This window comes from Argopecten irradians, chromosome 11, assembly GCF_041381155.1.
Source record: "Argopecten irradians isolate NY chromosome 11, Ai_NY, whole genome shotgun sequence".
NCBI lineage: Eukaryota > Metazoa > Mollusca > Bivalvia > Pectinida > Pectinidae > Argopecten > Argopecten irradians.
This window is the reverse complement of record NC_091144.1, coordinates 14,007,824-14,026,773: the sequence shown is the minus strand read 5'-3', so window position 1 is coordinate 14,026,773 and position 18,950 is coordinate 14,007,824. Positions and strand designations below refer to the sequence as shown.

Here is an 18,950-nt window from a genome sequence, read left to right as displayed (position 1 = left end):
ACGTAATACCATGATATAACAAGTAAAGGTCTAATGCAAAATCATGATTAAGACAAAGATCACGTGATGATCTGGTTCCTGGTACTACACGTACTGGGACCATTGATGGTGCGCCCTATATTGCACTGCTGTAATACGCTCCTTTATTGCACTGTTAGTCTGATGAGGTAGACATCCTCTTTCAGGATGTTGAATGTTAAACTGACCTATATCGGACGGCCTGGAGAGGTAATGAATCGTACCAATCACGTTTGCATGGCTGTCTCCGTGTAAACATTCTATACTGCAACTATATTGCCTTGTCGCCCAATTAAAAGGTCCTGTTCAAGGAAATATGAAACATGATCTCCTCAAGTATATGGTGTAGTAGTAGCTTTTTCTCGACGTGATGCAAATTGTCTGTATAACTGTAATCACGAGTCAAATTGAAGGTTTGCAAGGTAAACAAAACAGCTGAATTAGCATTATACCGCCATGTATCTGAAACATCGCCGTCAACCTTTATCGAAAGAATATCATACGGAATTAGCATTATACTGGCATGTATCTGAAACATCGCCGTCAACCTTTATCGAAAGAATATCATACGTAATTAGCATTATACTGGCATGTATCTGAAACATCGCCGTCAACCTTTATCGAAAGAATATAATACTGTCGAAAAGTGTTTTGTGTATAATTATCTTACATTTTTTGCAAATTTATTTTCTACTTAGGGTGGTCTCATTAAAATTTTGACCTTCCGATATCACATTTCATTTCCGGTTATACTGCCAACAATTGCTCAGCCATAAGTTCTGTGACAATATTATTTATTGTGCAGATAAATTATTGTAAAAAAATTGGAAAAATGTTTTGTCAAAATGATTGAAATATTGAAATATGGAGATAATTTGACCATGGTGTTTTGTCACGTATATGTCATTTTAAGTTCATTGTACAATTGATAGCACGATGGATTGTGATTGATTTGTAATAAGTGTTTAGTGATGGGAGTTGTTTCTCTATCAGCAAACGGATTCAATAAACCGGTTATTTAAGGATATTTTTGGATAATCCAGAAGCCCACCACACTATCCATCTGTTGACAATCTTCGATATTAACACAATTACATCACCTGTATCGTTATTACTTGGTCATTATCCACTTTGGTAGGTTGATCAACACGATGTGGATCGGTGGGTGCTATCCAGTACACAACCTTAGGCCACATTTGATAATCTGATGATGATCCTTGAAATCGATGCAATAGTCGACAAAGCTACCCGCTAACCATGGTGACTAGACATAAGGTGATATAGTGCACCGGTAAATACTCAGCAGGAATGAATTTCAGCTGGAAATGGTTCGTTATAGTATCACAATGTTTCAATTGGGAAAGCGTAATAAATTTTGAAAAATGTTTGAATGTCTATTCTATTGCAAAGCTAAAATATAGATAGTATTTTCGGGTATTTGAATACAAAACAGCAGTTTGTGATTATTAACATTACGCTGTGTCTTTGACACACTTTCTATACCAACGCCTTATAATATTTCAGTGCCGTTTGCATCCTAGACAGACATTGTAATTGGGTTTGTTAGCCTAATTGCTAAAAGACTTGTGTACCTTTGATGACTTCACTTCTCTTCACACCTCTTTTTTCGTGTCGGACGTCATCAATTATTATGTTTTACTAAAAAGCCTTCATAAAACAGGCGGTAGAATCCTATAACGATTGGTGATAGTTCACAAAGAGAGTTGGAGGACTGGTGTACTAGTTGTCATTAGACTAGATAGGTCGCTCAGTGTCCCATGTTGTAGTGAAGCACAACTATAAAAGGGAAACAGTTTCGTTACTACGTGGGGACATATACTAATATACCACCCTCCTGTACTCAGCACATCACCAAATATAAAGGATGCATAGGCTTTGTTAAACTCAAAACATTCTCAAACTTCACTAAGATATAAATGGTAGCTTATTAATTCTATTAACAACATCCAAGTTCTGCAAACTTTTTTTCTTGGCTGTTTTTACATGATTTACCAATAGTTTTCAGCTATATATGACTTCCTTTATATCTGAGGAAATGAGCTGTATAAAAATGTGCCGTACCGGTTGATATTTCTATTGGCAATGTTAGAAGTTAATGTAGAACTTGACCACCTGCCCTGTAAAATGACGACCTGCCGGTACATGTGACAAGTACCAGATACAGGGTAGGATAGGAAGCCATCATCACGCTATCTATGTGATTACATATATTCATCAACTGTTCAGTATATCTGTAAAGATCTGTTCCTCTGTGTTACGCTCCCAGTTTCAGCAGCCTATCCCTTTACGACGGAATTTTTCATTTCGAAATGATAGCTGTTTCCTGTAGCGAGTCTACGTCTATGATAAATGGTTGTGTTAGCCTCACAGGAAAGGTTAGACGTACGTCAGAATTACAGGTTAATTTATGTCGATGGTGGGTTAAATATCAAGTGGATACCATTAAAATGGAATAAAATATGACTTAATGTTAAGTAATTGAACTTAAACGTATGTTTTATGTATGTAAATGTTTAAGTAGACATAAGAATCATACAGATATCAATGGTTAGGGTATATTCACGTCGGCAATACTTTAAGTAGTATTTTGATACATTAATTGAGCAAGTGAAACCCTATATACTCTTCATTAAACATGAAGACGATGATGGTAAACAAAAAGGGATGTATGGGTAGTAAGAAATGAAACTGCGATAATTTGATACTATTCATATTTTACATATTTATTATGCAATCTTTAAGGTAATACAAACATACATACACATTCAATAGATGTTAAGCACTAGAAGTATTAACATCAAGCCACATTACAAGACATATGAATGCACTAAGTCAGATGGCACTAAGTCAGGTGGCACTTAGTCAGGTGGCACTGCTATGAATTTGAGTAAGCGTTTGATAAAGCGGTGCTCTTCACGACATGCACTGATATAAATTATTTCATGCATTACAGTTTATCATCTACAAGAACTGATATCATTGTATATCTTGTACCACTTCATTTACAAATTACGCGTTTATATGCAGATATTCTATTTAAAGCTACCCAAGTGTGAGAATTCAATTCTAAATTTTGGAAATATATTACACATGTGGTTTACATGTTTCTAATAGATGCGATTATAATTGTAACAAAATGCAAGATTAATACAGCGAATGGTGATATAAAAATTCATTATGCCACCATGTGTATATGTCATCGAATTGTACAATACCGGTAGAGTTATACCCCTTTACATAGATAATAACTTGCATGTCACACACATATTTCAGGACTTGAATCGTTTTATATCAAACATATTTTCCTAATTAACAGTACTCGATCATATCGAAAAATGTACGAAATTTCAATCTGCCAAAATTTATCTTCAGTTCAGCTTTACGTTTTAAACTAAGTATGGGATGTACTCTGTCTATGATATATAACAACAGTGGAGAATATCTTTATTAGTTATATACATGTTTTAATGTTGTATCGTACACCTTGCGTGTTGAGCGGCATCTGTGTGGATAAAACGGTGGTTATGGAAACAGAGTTTGTCTCTAAGGTCAAGGTCCGGTGACTATGTTGATTCCAGACGTCTCGCTACGGCAGCCACTTTTGTTTTCTTTACGTTGCGGCGCTGTTCGCCGGCCCGAGAGACAAACTTAGACCTGTAAATATCGCATACATGTGGTTGGTTCAAGTCATAACAATATGTCGGAATCGGGTTTATGATGTTGTAAAAATAGAAACAAAAATCGGTTTATTTATTTTCGGTCCATAAGGTATTTGTCAAACTAAAGTGGATGATTTTGTATAAGTACGATAAGCTGTGTAAAACTAGAAACCAGTCTTCAAGCATATTTCAACAATTTTATCGAAGTACAAAGATATAAAAATGTAGTCAAGTGCAGAAATTATTTTGTTTTCGTTTGCCGCAATCTAGTCGTTTGGTAAGAAAGTCGGTATATCAGACACCGACTTGTAAAAACGTATTTTAACGTCACGGTTTTCACGGACATACAATCGTAGATTCTTCAACACTCTCACCTACACTGTTTAGACAAAATTCTTCAAAGCAGTGGTGACGAATACATGAGAGTTTCTTTGACAAGCAAACAGGCGATTGTAAGAAAAAGCACGAATAGACGTTTGGTGATCGGCCTCTATAACGGTGTATAGTATATACTTGCTATAGTGTGTGGTCTGGGAAGCTTTCTGTATGGGGGTATAGTCATATATCCCCAGTCTACAGTCGTATTTTCTCTCGTTAGTTCTATGCAGAGGCTTTCTCAGCTGATCCAAACTTGAGTGCGGTTAGTGTTAAATGTTTGCAGCAGACCAAACATTGCAAAATATGCAAAGAGGATTCGTGTGGAGAGGAGCCAGCACGGTCTGTCAATCAGATTCAGGCCCTCCCAAACCGCGTGATTACTCATTCGATCTATGAAGTGGTTACTGCCACTGTAACGGGCTGCGTGAAATCCAGGGCAGAGTCGAGATGAACCTTCTACTTTCTAAATACACTTTCCATTTTACCATTACACTTTCGCTAGCTATCATAATGGTGAAATATCACAGCCCATGACGGAACAACGTCTACTCGTATGTTAAACATGGCAAACGTCCTTTTTATGATGAGGAGGTGGATATATGTATAATAAGAGACATGTGCTCACACCTAGCGTTACTAGACTAGATAGGTATATGTACATGTTATGTCTGCCCGACTGCGAGCTTTGAACATAATCGTGTTTGACAATGCCATTTCTACGAGACAGCTACGAACGCCGGTATAGTTGATCATATTTTCTACATTATTGTTCTCGTGTTCACATTTTCTCTCTCGCGTGAGAATCATTATGCATGCAGGCCCGCCCCTATGTGAATTGTTTTCTCTCACCAAGTTGTAATTGACACATTCTTACTCTAATTTCAGGAAGAAGGCAGTTACGGTTTCACTTAGTCCACGGCTTGACCAAGGAAAATGTTAATAGTGCTATTGGATTTATCCCTAACGACCGACAATTGGAAATATTTCTATAAAGGATAGGTGCTCTGTGAAACATTGGTAAAACAATCGCACGGTAACCCACGTGGCCAGTTTGACTATATTATACCTCGTGTCTCGTCAGCAACTAAACCATGTCCAAGCATCCGTACCTGGAGCGGGGAAAGGAGATGAGCTGGTAACTCTACCGTTCAACAATATAACAGTATCTAAAGGTATTGCTGTTTTTACTCCATCATTGGAAACAATAACGGATTTGTGAGACCACCAGTGAAATTACTGAGTGATTTTTTGGTTAGTGAGGAGGGAACCAAACCTACTGCACTTCCACATTGGAAGCGATATCCACTAACCGCGTGATGTGGCGGGTACTAAGAGGGTGTCATCCTAACAAAGGAGTGCATTGCATCTACTGTCTGTGACCAGATTACCGTACGGGTACTGAGGCTGATCACGGCCTTCAACATCAATAAGGGGCAGGGATGATGGCGAGCGTGTTGTTACTACAAACGTTAACCGTTCTACATCTCATGTTACTGTCAAATCGTGTAGGGGCTGAGAGATTCTTCCAATACCGAGATCATCGGGATCAGGGCAACTTTATACGACTTAGAAAAAACACCAACATGGTGAGAAACGTTTTAGAGGCTGAGGTGAGTACGTTAAAACTATTTATGTTTGTTTTATCTGATAACATATACGATATTGTATTGTTGAATGTTTCACATAGTAAATCTTGCACTTTGTGTTAGATAAACTGAACCTTTTCTTTCGTTTTACTGATACATGCAGTTATGGGAGATATGTCGGTTGGATTTTGGTGTGTTGGTAATAACAATTAATGACATGAATACGTCTATTGACACACACTTCTAACTATATTAAGTGGGATATATATGGCAATCAATACGATCATTGAGCCTTTTACAGAGTTTTATTACAGGTATCATACTTTACAGAATTGTCAAGTGATATCAGTTTGTCATTAATTAATAGTAGTATCGCTGTCGAACTGGGCTGATCCTTTTATACCTTAATTTAAAGTTTTGTGAAAATAATTTTCTTTTAAATAAGAAAAAGAAGGCATATATGATGGATATTTATATGCGATACAACGTTATACTTTTATCATGTGACAAGTGTATGAATTGTCTTTATCCAATAACCCCAGCAACTTGACTTTAAAAGTTAGTTAGCTTCTTGAAATGATCATTATACGACATAAGTATAGAGTATGACGTTTGTTGTTTTCTTAAAAATGACCATTCTACGACAAATGTATAGAGTAAGACACTTGTTGTTTTCTTAAAAAATGACCATTCAACGACATAAGTATAGAGTATGACGTTTTTTTGAAGATTACACACTGTTATCTTAATATGTCAACAAACATTTCTAATTGGAGAAAATGACCCTGGTGTAGATATCGCCTTATTTCGTAAGAACTCATAATTATCACTCTGATTACGACATTCCCTCAAATTGTTATTAATGTTGTTTACAGGTTATACACATGTTCTCTATTTCGAATTAGCAATATCTTAGCTTTTTGAATAAAACGAAAGTTTCATCATAAAGATTTTTATAATTATTGTAACATTGTTTGTTTCGTGCCAATATATTTTATTTCATCGGTAGACTAATGAAATCAATATCTCTATCATCGTAGTATAATGGAAGTCCTCAAACACGACTTTAGGTTAACAAATCATTACTTGAAGGCATTATCCATCGAATGAAATCTAAAGAGTTCATCTTGACTTGTTGATGATATTGATGTAGACAATACTGTTCTATGTTCTAACGATTTGACAGACAATGGCAAACGTTTATAAAACGACGATTTCATCAGTGGATTTAATATTGTATCTATATAAGGATGATATTGTCAAAACGCCTTGTAATTATCATCTGGTATTGTATTAATGGGAAAATAAAGAAACTTAGAGTCTTAACAGCTTAAGTATGGAGGAATGCTTCGTGTTTTATTATCAGGTATTATCCATGAAACAAAGTGCTTCATTTTTTTCATATGAGAAAAAAATGTACAAAAAACATAAATAATTCGATGGAAAACACAAAATGTCTGAATTAACAAAGATAGAGGTTTTCAAACAAATACTAAACGTTTAAATCGAAATTAGAATACGCCCTATGACTTATATATATAAACTGAATATAAACCTTAGGTGTGGTTTAGGACGTTTTTTAATGTGTAAATGCGTTATAAGGTACTAATAAACTCCATATATATTCAAATATTGAATGCCCCTACATTTTACACTTCATCATTTATTTATTTGGTGATATATGATTTTCTTTGGCCGCGTGGTGTCGGTTGGTTGTAGTCCGACAAACTCTATTACTAGTGACGGACCATCATCTGTTCTGAGTTAGGTTTGATTGAGGATATATGGACATTATACATCATTCTGTAAATTTCCGTTGTACCTAACCACAAGATTGATAAAGTACATAGTCTATTTGGAAACCTCACCCGTGATACAGGACGGTAGAACGTGCTAATAGAAGAACAAATTCAACGTACGTAGTATAATTTTATAACATAACTGGTATAAGTATAACGATTGTACAATGATAAAGTAGCTATATATTAAAGGATATTGAAAATAGTGACTTAGTTATGGTGATCGCGTGTTTCAGGTAACTGATGATACCATGCCAATAAAATATTTGTATCTGCGTTATTTTAAATAAATTATTGTAAGTCGTGAAACATTAGACTAGCTTGATCCGGTACAAAATGATTTTATCAAATTATCATGTTATCTTCAAATAACTGATTCAATAATTGCACTGGATACAAAAAGACTAACTAGGACTATGAGGGTGAAGTAATCATATTCGCATTAGCATTGATGTCGTCAAGATTCACTATAACGAATACGATGGCATAGATAGAGTAAATAAATGAATTTACAATCACGAAAAGTAGATATTTATATAAATTGTTTACAAAAATGTCCTGTACGGTGGTTTAGAATCTTGTTCGTCATGTTAAAAACGTTCGATAAGATTCTCGCCCGAGAGATTGTAAGGATGAGGGCAGGCGTTTTCAAGTCTTGAAACACGACTCAAATACGGTTCAAGCGTCTGCGTAACACATACTACTATCTTGTAATCTTTTATCCGTGAAACCTCTGACAACTCCATACGCATTAAAGGTGGGTGGGGCAGGCTTGAACCTCGCTTGAAATAATGGATTTTCGAAACATAATATGGGCAGTCCGCTTGATAATCCGGTTTTATTCATTTGATACAGTTTTTCGAAATTAGGAAGTTTTCTTTGATGCGTTTTCGTTTTCAACAGTTTCGGTTTTTTATATAAGCCTATATATTTTTTCACATTAATTCGCACCTAAGGATAGAAATTATTGATTCAATGATTAAATCATTATTGATAATATACGCGTGTTCAATATTTTCTGTTTCCCTCTCTATCCATATTGTACTGGTTACACGTCACGGTCTAATCACCTTTTACACTTCGAGAAATTACAACAAATACATTAGCAAAATCAACAAAAGGCGGTAAGCATCCGCTTTGTTATCTTTGGCAAATCACTGAACTAATCCCGAACTTATCAATATTCCCTTCAGCACGTTTAGTTTGCCGTTTTGTATATTTTTCTACGGTTGTATCCACTCCCAATGGTAGGTACATAATGTTGTGCATATTTGTGGGGAGGGATAATCACATACACATTTGCAGATTATTATTCTAGCCGTACACAGCGCACATTCTCCATTAATAAGTGTATTGGGTGAGTATGACTATTCGTGTACTAGAAATTGCGTTAAGTGTCAGCAAGCTGAAATATGTACATATCAGTGTATCTGGAATGTTGACCGATATTTGCACCTAAGATTGTCACTACAATGTGCTTCGAGGTAAGTAAGGAAACCATCCGCTATAGAAATAAGGTTTACGTTTGTATCCTTGCTTCTTTTCGTTTAAGTGTATTCATGATCCTATTTACATTTTGTAAAACATGAAATATTCTGATAATAGGGATGCGTTTCCAACAAATCATCAACGATCAAACTATCAATTTGAAAGCCCCACTATCTAAAATATAGTCATCGTTTGATTCTTTCAAGTGACATACTAGATAAAACCCTAATTGGACGTAAGTAATATTATGAATATATCTGAATCACACGTGACTTCTTTCTATATTTGATGTGTGCTAAAGATAGTGGAACACTTTTATAGGAAGTAAAATGACGTCACATCGGTTCGTATTTCTTGCTGGCGATCTTATCATTCGAACATCTACATCCAGACATGCACTTATATTAATTATGTATTGCACTTTATATTGAACTCATAAACGTAATTATAATAAGGAAGTATCGTGTTCGATCGTTCGAAGTGATCGTAGTGATGGAAATACGAAAATATGCAACATCTATTAATAATTAACACTTTGATAATAAGATATCCAGATAACATGTTTTTTCTGCGGTGAAAATATAGGGTAACAATAATTTCATTACCGACCGTATGACAAAATATACACAATATTCGTACAAATATACACTAATGAAGAATGGCGATCATTGAAAAGTGCATCTATGATATAGCATTGAAATTCGAAACAGATATAGAACCATAACTATCAATTGAACCCGCCGAGGATTTTCAAACAACTACGAGTCGCCAACTGATCTAATATTCCGTAATTATTTAGCAATATAGGAATTATTCTACGTTTAAACAGATTTTTCGTTAAAATAAAACGTAATTATAATAAGGAAGTATCGTGTTCGATCGTTCGAAGTGATCGTAGTGATGGAAATACGAAAATATGCAACATCTATTAATAATTAACACTTTGATAATAAGATATCTAGATAACATGTTTTTTCTGCGGTGAAAATATAGGGTAACAATAATTTCATTACCGACCGTATGACAAAATATACACAATATCCGTACAAATATACACTAATGAAGAATGGCGATCATTGAAAAGTGCATCTATGATATAGCATTGAAATTCGAAACAGATATAGAACCATAACTATCAATTGAACCCGCCGAGGATTTTCAACTACGAGTCGCCAACTGATCTAATATTCCGTAATTATTTAGCAATATAGGAATTATTCTACGTTTAAACAGATTTTTCGTTAAAATAAAAAGAAAGATAATCTATTGTATTTCGATTTTTTCACCTGCTCGAGTAGACTGACCACTAAAGTCTTAGTTATAGAAAGCATTTTCTCAGCAGAATTTTAATACTAGATTTTCTACCCCTAGTTTAAAACTTAGCATCATACATATCGCAGAGACGTGTTAAAACGCGTTGATGGAGGTTTTTTGCATGTGCTCTGAAAACGTTACTCAATATGTTAAAGCTAGATATCTAATTATCTTGCTTGACACATAAGACGACATATTTAGCGTATGACATATGTTACTTTCGAAAGCTACCTTTATATCAAACTGGAATACGTTACAAGAGGTATGAACATATCTTTATATTTGTGTAAGTTTCTGTGAAATATAGCTACCAAGGGATAGATTTTAGTTATCATTATCGCTTATCAATTGTCGTAATATCTTATTTTAATGTAGAATGACTTAATTATTTACTAGAATTTGATATATACCATACTTATTGCACTAAATTTCATCAAGAATCAAATGCATTGCACTTAGTATTTAGGTTCGTATTCATTAGTGTTCGTTGCTATAGTTAGATGACCTTTCTTCACCTACTGTATTGAATATCGTAATATTGTGCAATGCGGTATTCTCTTCTTTATACTAAATTCCTCAAATAATTTAACCAAAAGTAAATTTCAGCGATAGTGCTTTCCAAAATAACAGTATAATATTTACAATAACAATAATAACTAACTCGGTATATACTAATTTAAAAAAACTAGATACAATAACGGTAGAGTCAGTAATACTACGTACACGAATTCAAGGTAAGGACATGCCACGTTCTTACAAGTGCAACAAGTCGCATACAACGCATTGTATACTCCGAAAATGTATAACAATAACGGGGAGATATGTTACCAAGGTCGTGTGACACTAGATATAGGGTAACTGGTCCATTTTTATAGTAATATATGCACTAAGTGCTCTTTTGTAAATCATCGTGTCCGCAGAGATCAATTAATTACCCATTTGAGCCTATGTTCTCAATAAACGAGTCGCTGTCTTATCTTGAATCATGAGATTGATAAGCAAATTGCTGCATTGTACATTATTAATAGAGCTTCAACTCGTTAAAATTGATTTTCTGTCATGCTTTTTTCTGTATTCAATGATTAAATTCGCATATCATAATTACATAACCATTTCTATGACAGAAATTTGCCATTACATTCTGACGTGCTATGTAACATTTTGCTAATGTCCCGTCTTGGAACTTACATTGTAGGCATATCATTTTGTAATCTTTTCTGAAATATAAATCGTTTTGAACGCCATCAATACCATGTATTAATAATAAACTACCTACCGTACGGACTACTAGACAGCATGATAAGCTGGCTCTACATTATCACAGGAGAACCAATGCAATTATTTATTTTCAATTGCCAATTTTAAAGTACGCCAAAATTTGAATTAAAAGCTATCTCCGGCTGATATCGATTATAATTTGCGAGGTCCTCACACACCACGTTGTAACACGTTTGTACTCAGCATTATTGAGAGGTAGAATTCCATCGTTTCATTCAAGTACACAAAACAAACAGTTTTAGAGCAAGCCGAAAGAGTAGCTAAAGCAGTACTCTTCCATAAACAACTAAAAAAAGGGTTATTTTGCAAGAGTTTACCCATATTTATCAAACATAAAGAAGCAATATAGGCATACTGTTTTGGTGTCAAATGGTGGATCAGTGACGACGATAAACGAAACTGGTGTCGAAGCAATGTGCCAATGGTACGGCTTCCAGATCTGCAGCTACGGAGAACACACTAACGTCTCTTCCTAAGTACCGTGAATGCTTAGTATATCTACGTTTGAAGGTTTTTCTGCATCCGCATCGATGTATAATGACGTCGTGACGCAACCAAGTCTTAAAAAACTTTAATAAAACGAACTTTCTGGAATCGTTCAAGATCTCTAGAAGTCATAATAGAAAGACGAATTCAGAATATGAATAGTCAGGATATTGGTCATACATGTACCGATTAATTTAAATGTTGCCATATTAAATGTCTGGCGAAAATATTTTCGTATTCGTTTGACAGTTTATTGACCCTAAAGTATGAAGAATGTGATGACTCTGTCTGAGTTATAATTCAAATAGGCAGCCGAAATAGCTATTGTCTGGCTTTCGAAACCTTTTGTCTGCAGGAGACACAGTAAATAACAATTTTAGATATCTTACTGCACCGAGAGGCTTGCATGCTACGATTGGTTAGTGTGGCCTGAGATGCTGTGTTGATATAGGATTCTTAACGGCTAGACGGCTATTATGTAACTGTTAATAAGATGCACCTCGGCCGTCGTGTTTATTTCGATAACTTACAGCCACCATTTGTCAAAAGGGTTCTGTGCATTATCATTAAAAAGTAAAATGATTTACTTCATCTCTGGTAAGGATGACACAAACCCTATTCATTGATACAACCGATTCACGATATCACAATGATGACAGCTTGGAAATAAGAAAGTGAAAATATGTGTAGTGAGAATACATTTTCGTATTACTGTAATTGTACATATTTTAGTGGTGAATTTACTATAGTGGTTTTCGCATTAGGTCATTTGCCCTAAATAAGCATTGCTTATATTGCATTTACAATATGCATAATGCAAATACTGTGGATTCGTTAATTCATCGTTGTGCTAACTTTAAATCCTTTTTGCGCTAACGCCATTATAACATGGAGCAGTTTCCCCTACGTATTCATATAGTTTTTATTTTTTATTCATTCGTAAAAATAATTTTATAAAACATAAAAGTCTAGATGTTACAATCCAAGATAACTTAATAATTTTATTGTTGAATGCGTACTAAATCAATTCTGTGTTCAATCATATATTCAGTTGAATCAATTTAATTCCTGTCGTATTTACGTGCACTGCAGGTACAAATACGATATACATTGTATGCTGCAAGATGGTTGTATTGAGGATATATAATTTTCACAACTTTGCAGGCCATAGCCGTTCATTTTTTCTAATATGAATAATGCAATAAATGATACTTTTGGAATGATTCAAATTTATGCAACGACACAACGTGAATTCGTTAATTATGCTTTGATTCATTTTTCGAAAAAATAGCATTTTGGAACCTGCGAGAATAGCATTTTATGTGTTTGAATTACATATTGATTTCAATTTCTTTTAAATAGATGCAGCTTGAAAAATACGGCTATTTAAGATGTAAAGTTAGACGAAAACGTCGTTCGTTGGCGGACATGATTCCAATGGAGAACCAGCCCTCTCAACATTCCCTTCACGCCATGGTAGAAGAGGAAGTGCCAGAGTGTAGTGATATTGAGGTTCAAAATGCCATAAGGCATTATCAGAAAACATACAAATTACCAGAAACGGGTGTGGTGGACGAGGAAACACGACGACTCATGAGTACGTCTCGGTGTGGTAATGCGGACAACGAAAAAGATAAACAAAAACAAAGGGAGGCTGCTGCAGCTGCTGCGGCCGCTGCGGCAGCTCAGGCGGAGACTGAAGCGGAAAATCTTCAACAAGTTTTAAATAATAATGACCATTTTCAAACAATAGCAAAGGCGAGAAATAAAGGAAGTCGCCGACCGTGGAAACGGTCAACAAAAAACACATTGCTAATGAAAGCTTTAACTGGTGATATTAATAATAGAGTAATAGGTAAATCAAGAACTAAATACATTCAAGATTTTAAAACTAAATTAAAAGAGGACACTAAAAGACTACAGCAGAATTCAGAGAGACAAAAAAGAGATACGAGTGTGGTGTCTATGGTTACGAACACAAGCATATGGGACGGACAAAAGTTTACAAAACACGATATTGCTTGGAGATTACTTGAAACGGGATTTAGCACAAGAATTCCTGTGGAAGAACAAAGGGCTAGCCTTAACTTAGCGTTTAGAATGTGGAGTGAAGTTATTCCTGTTAGATTCGAGGAAACAAATTCTGGAGATATTCGAAATGTGGATATTGAAATTGCCTTTGGGAGAGGTAGGTATATCATTTTGTATTTTATACGTATTTGCTAGTGACTATGAAATTTAAATGCCACCCTTTGCATGATGAAAAATTCAGTTATAAAATCAAATATTTATCTGATGTATTCCTTGAAAATAGTTTATGAGTTGCTGTCATGGAATATAAAACAATCATCACAAGTAAAATACTAGCACAGTCACGATGACGAGTTCAGAAATACTATAATATCAAACGTTTCATTGCCATTTATTGAAGTTTGCGCATACATTGATGAGCAATCTTTCGTCATCCAGCCTGGCTGCAACAAAGAATGATAACTTATTTTAGTTATCTGAGTGCTAAAGGACGGTTGACCTAGTGATGGTTGTATAGAATCGTTTGTGTTTCATTGTGTATGCTTGTTTGTAATGGTGCTTCAAGTCGTGCATTATCTCTGTACTGGGGTTTTGGCATGTTATGCATAATAATTTCACTGAAAGTGGTTCTAACGAGTTTGTTTGGCTCCTCACCGACTCAGAAAGTCATTGAAGTCTACGTTCACTGCTATCATGAGACGATGTTTGCCATCATTAAGCCAGGCCAAACAAAATGAAGAAGAATACAGTATTTAAATTGGTGATATAAAAACTGAAACAATGCAGACTTCTGTCGAATTCGCCCAGTTCAAATGATGGTATGCTTTTTTCACATATCTAGGGTATATGCTTCAAGCTTATCTTAATGAAGCTTGTGTTCGAATTGAGGAAAACAAAATAGCAATTAATCACATATTTAATATAAATTGATGCGTATGGTATACATTAAATTACTAAGTAATACTTTATCCACTTATTACATTACAACGACTAAATGTTCCATAGTAAAATAATATTCATGTGTTTGAGGACTTTGATATGGTTAAAGTCATATTATGGTATAATTCGTGCCAAATGTATCCTGTTGCGCTTTGGTCGAACCCTGGAGGCTGGACTCAGTTTGGGTCTTCGTCCTACTATATCGGGCTAAGGTAGATAGATATGGCTTCAGTATAATTGTCATCTACGATCGACACATAATAGAAGATAGCAATTTGATAGAAACAGTCTGCCAACGTTTACTGGCATTGTGTACGAGCAGATACCAAACAAAAATACTTGTCAAAACATCTGAAAATGTGTTACTAGGTATATCAGATACTGATAACATTACAAACGTTCAGAAAAATCTAGTTTTTTCTACATTGTGTTTTTATTCTCTAACAGTACACAGACAGCTAAGACAGACTTGATCGGTTTGCAGCTTCTTTTCTGATCAGACAATGAAAGCTTTTCTAAGATAAGGCGCGAGGCAGCCGGTGCAGATCTTTCTGGTGTGTACACATTAACTGGTGTAATGATGAACAGGCCTAGGCTGGTGATGACCGTGAAACGTTACAGTACCGTCCCTATCTCCGTGACGATAGTCACACCTGTAATGAGTCCCTAATCCTACCTTTAAACCTCAATCATCGAGGTGATACGCTCCATACTTAATTTCTGACAACTCCTAGTCTGTTTATAGTATGTAGTATTAGCTCATCATTTTCCTATTTTTCCTATCATAGAACCTGAAGTTGTTCAAAATACTCAACGAGAAAACTGCGTCAAGGTAGCACGTTATATCCATCTATTACAATAAATATTGGCATAACGGTAAGGGATGATGTAATGTATTTTAGTAACATCACCATTTTTATTCAGTAAAACAAATCGTAGTATCTCCATGTACCTCTTGGGACCGTAAATGATTTGATAAAGAGGATCATATTCCAGATTGCCAAGATTGCCAAACTATTGACAGAGAGGGATAAATACGAATAATTCAATTACCAAGGTCAAATATCGCTAAGATTGATATATAGTTTTCTTTAACTAATATTATGTATTAGAATTATACCAAGTGAGTCACTATTTGCAATCATTGTTCAATGGTTATAACTATTAGATGTGGTTAATTGTGGTAGTTACAAAAGATCCTACGTACGAATTCTCTATTTGATTTTTTTCTTCTTTCTTTCTTGTTTTATAGTCAATCATCCGTTAGGCATTTCGGTAACCTCTGTTCGTTCCATTTAGTAGAAAAACACACTGGTCGAAAATTTCCGCAAAGACATTCTTAACTCCTCTTAAGAAGCCACATCCAGTAAATCGTTCATAGGGTGGTCCTGATATACTCTTTGTAATCCTAGCTTCTATTTTTATGCGGACGTTCGTGCTATGTTAAGTGCCTCTGTTGTCGTGAGGTAAGTGGTTATGGCTGCGCCTGCCTGCTATATTATGTGATGATGTTGCTATGTTCACATTCAGTGGTTTCAACTTATTGTTACCTAGTCAATTTATCTCTTGTTTGTTATTGTGAGTGTAATGTCCGTGTTCGTATCCTAGAAATTGTATCTGTTACAAATCAGCTTCATACTTTGTAGATATTTACATCGATTTGCTACATTAGACTTAACGTCCTATTTTCAGTAAGGGTCCTTTAGGACGACAATCTCAAAATACATTCATGATATAACATATTATAATACTGTTTACTTCATATGTTATAATTAATTAATATTTTAGTAAATTAAATATTGTTAGTTTATGTTTATCCTTAAAACGGAAATATGTTTGCCTACATTTGTCGCTGGTCTACGTAATATCTAAGACCGATGAATCATTCATTATGCAGTAACAGTCTGTATGTTAAAGTTTAATAACGTCTTATGATTGTAACATTACGTTTTTCTATTTTTCTATTCTAAAAATATGTCATATATCATTAAACTGGTTCTGAATACGACGTAAAGCTCAGCCATTACTGGAATCTGTATGTTAAACAGGAAATTCAGGGAGTAAGCCCGTTGTGCACCCGTTACCACGCGGAAAAATCGAAGCAAAGTGTCATCTACCAGGTTACGGCCAGGAATTCCTTTTGCATGTAGAATGTCTGGTTAGGATGGATGCTAAAAAAACTGATCGTTATCATGGCTTGTGAGAATGTACTCACCGGTAGTTAAGGAGACAGTGCACTATGGTAATTCATACCACTAGAAAGACACTCAGGGCACCTATAATACCGTTACTTTACATCGCAACACTCGTCCTGGCATGTAGGAAACTGCAACAAACTGCAGTACAAAAACATGACATCAACAGAACATCCAATCTAAGAGTACTCGTTATATCGTCTGGTTTTAGTTATTGTGTCATAGATATTTGTCATACCATAACTTTGTTTAGCACTGGTGGAGTTTTATTGTCTCCATACCACTTGTTTACATTGTTATTTTAGATTTCGGAATAGGAAATAAAGGCACCAGTTTCAGCAATCTGACTGTGATATGTACATAATTTTTGGAAATCGATGTTAGTTATCACGTCCGGACACGGAAATGACGTCTTATTCTACACTTGAATTCATGAATGGGCATTGCCAATAAGATTTCAAAATAGGCAGTGGGGGTAAATCACTCGAAATTTCTCGAAATAAACTGAAACTGACTAAGTCTTAAGTTTTCATATAAGTTAAATAAGGAGAAAAAAAATTGATTGCCCTTTTGATTCGATTAATCGTAGCCTAGTTACATAATTAAGCTTAACTTAGGGTGTGGTGCCCAGTCTGGTCCCACCTGTACCGACATCATTACTACCCCTCGGGATCAGTCACGTACTGCGGAAAGTTTACTAATCCTAGTGAACACGTATCCCGTGTGATGATTTTTAGTGATCTCTCTACGTCTATGAAGTATTTCGAATCTGAATGTATTCCTGTAAAATGACAGAGATCTGCTACTGTTTTATGGATATTATTGACGAAAAACAAGGCAAACAATTTGTGGAAATGCTAGTTAATTGGGGGAGTGTGTAAGTAGACGAGTCAGATGTTGGCTTCTGAAACATATTTCTGCTCATTATTGCATGTTGTGTGTGCCCCAATCACTACCCTCGCCACCACAGCATCCAATATCAAGGCATATGTTTTATGTAGCCTTCCCCATATATTCTACAGCCAAGTCTGAACACGCCTATCGTACGTGAAGACAATGTCCTTGTTTTTAGCTATAATTTATATGCGTTATGCGATCGTCCTGCTTCAGGGGCCTGTTTTGAATTGTTACCGGATGACATAACAAGTAAAGGTCAGGGACAAATGGATTGACATTACTACAGACAGTTAGTGTATATGTAATGGTGTGGTATAGGCACCTCCAACTTCGCTACTAATAAATTTAGCTTTATAACGAAATGGTTCATAAACCACCAGACCACAGCCTACTTACCAATAGCCCTGTAAGTGAGACAGGCATTCTATGTTGTTTCAGAAAAAAACACCTCTTGGCCATTAACTTGTATCCCACCCAGAATCCAGTTACGCCGGCTCCATCTTTATATAAGTATAACCGATATGATAGCCATACTGACCCCAGCGGAGACTGGGTCATATTTTCCAGACCGTATCTCCCCTATCTCCGGAAGTTCATTACTTGGTTCCTCTCGACGTACTGACCTTCTATTGGTATGTCATTCGCTTACCAACAGTATGTAAAACACATTTACTGGATTTGTTATCGGACATATAGGTTAGTATTTCTCCGACAACGGCACATCTGTCGATCAGTGTATTGTTTGCAACATCATAATCTTGCTTTAAAATGGATGTTTGGACATTTTTTTCATTATTATTATGTGAACAAAAGTGGCAAGTATTATGCATTCCTGTAGTATTATTAAAAACTGAACCCTGT

At 35.3% G+C, this 18,950-nt stretch overlaps 1 protein-coding gene across 6 annotated transcripts in view; it reads left to right on the top strand.

Moving 5' to 3' along the window:
• The window catches only part of LOC138334807 (matrix metallopeptidase-21-like), a 90,257-nt gene that overhangs the window by 58,889 nt on the left and 12,418 nt on the right, over window positions 1–18,950 (top strand). For 5 of the 6 annotated variants that reach the window (XM_069283556.1, XM_069283553.1, XM_069283554.1 and 2 more), the window contains exons 2-3: window positions 4,962–5,686; window positions 13,390–14,215. In XM_069283556.1, the coding sequence (XP_069139657.1) occupies window positions 5,516–5,686; window positions 13,390–14,215 (997 nt within the window). In that variant the 5' untranslated portion in view covers window positions 4,962–5,515. Of the gene's footprint in view, window positions 1–4,466; window positions 4,816–4,961; window positions 5,687–13,389; window positions 14,216–18,950 lie in introns of those variants that run through there. The other variant, XM_069283552.1, reaches the window with a different exon arrangement.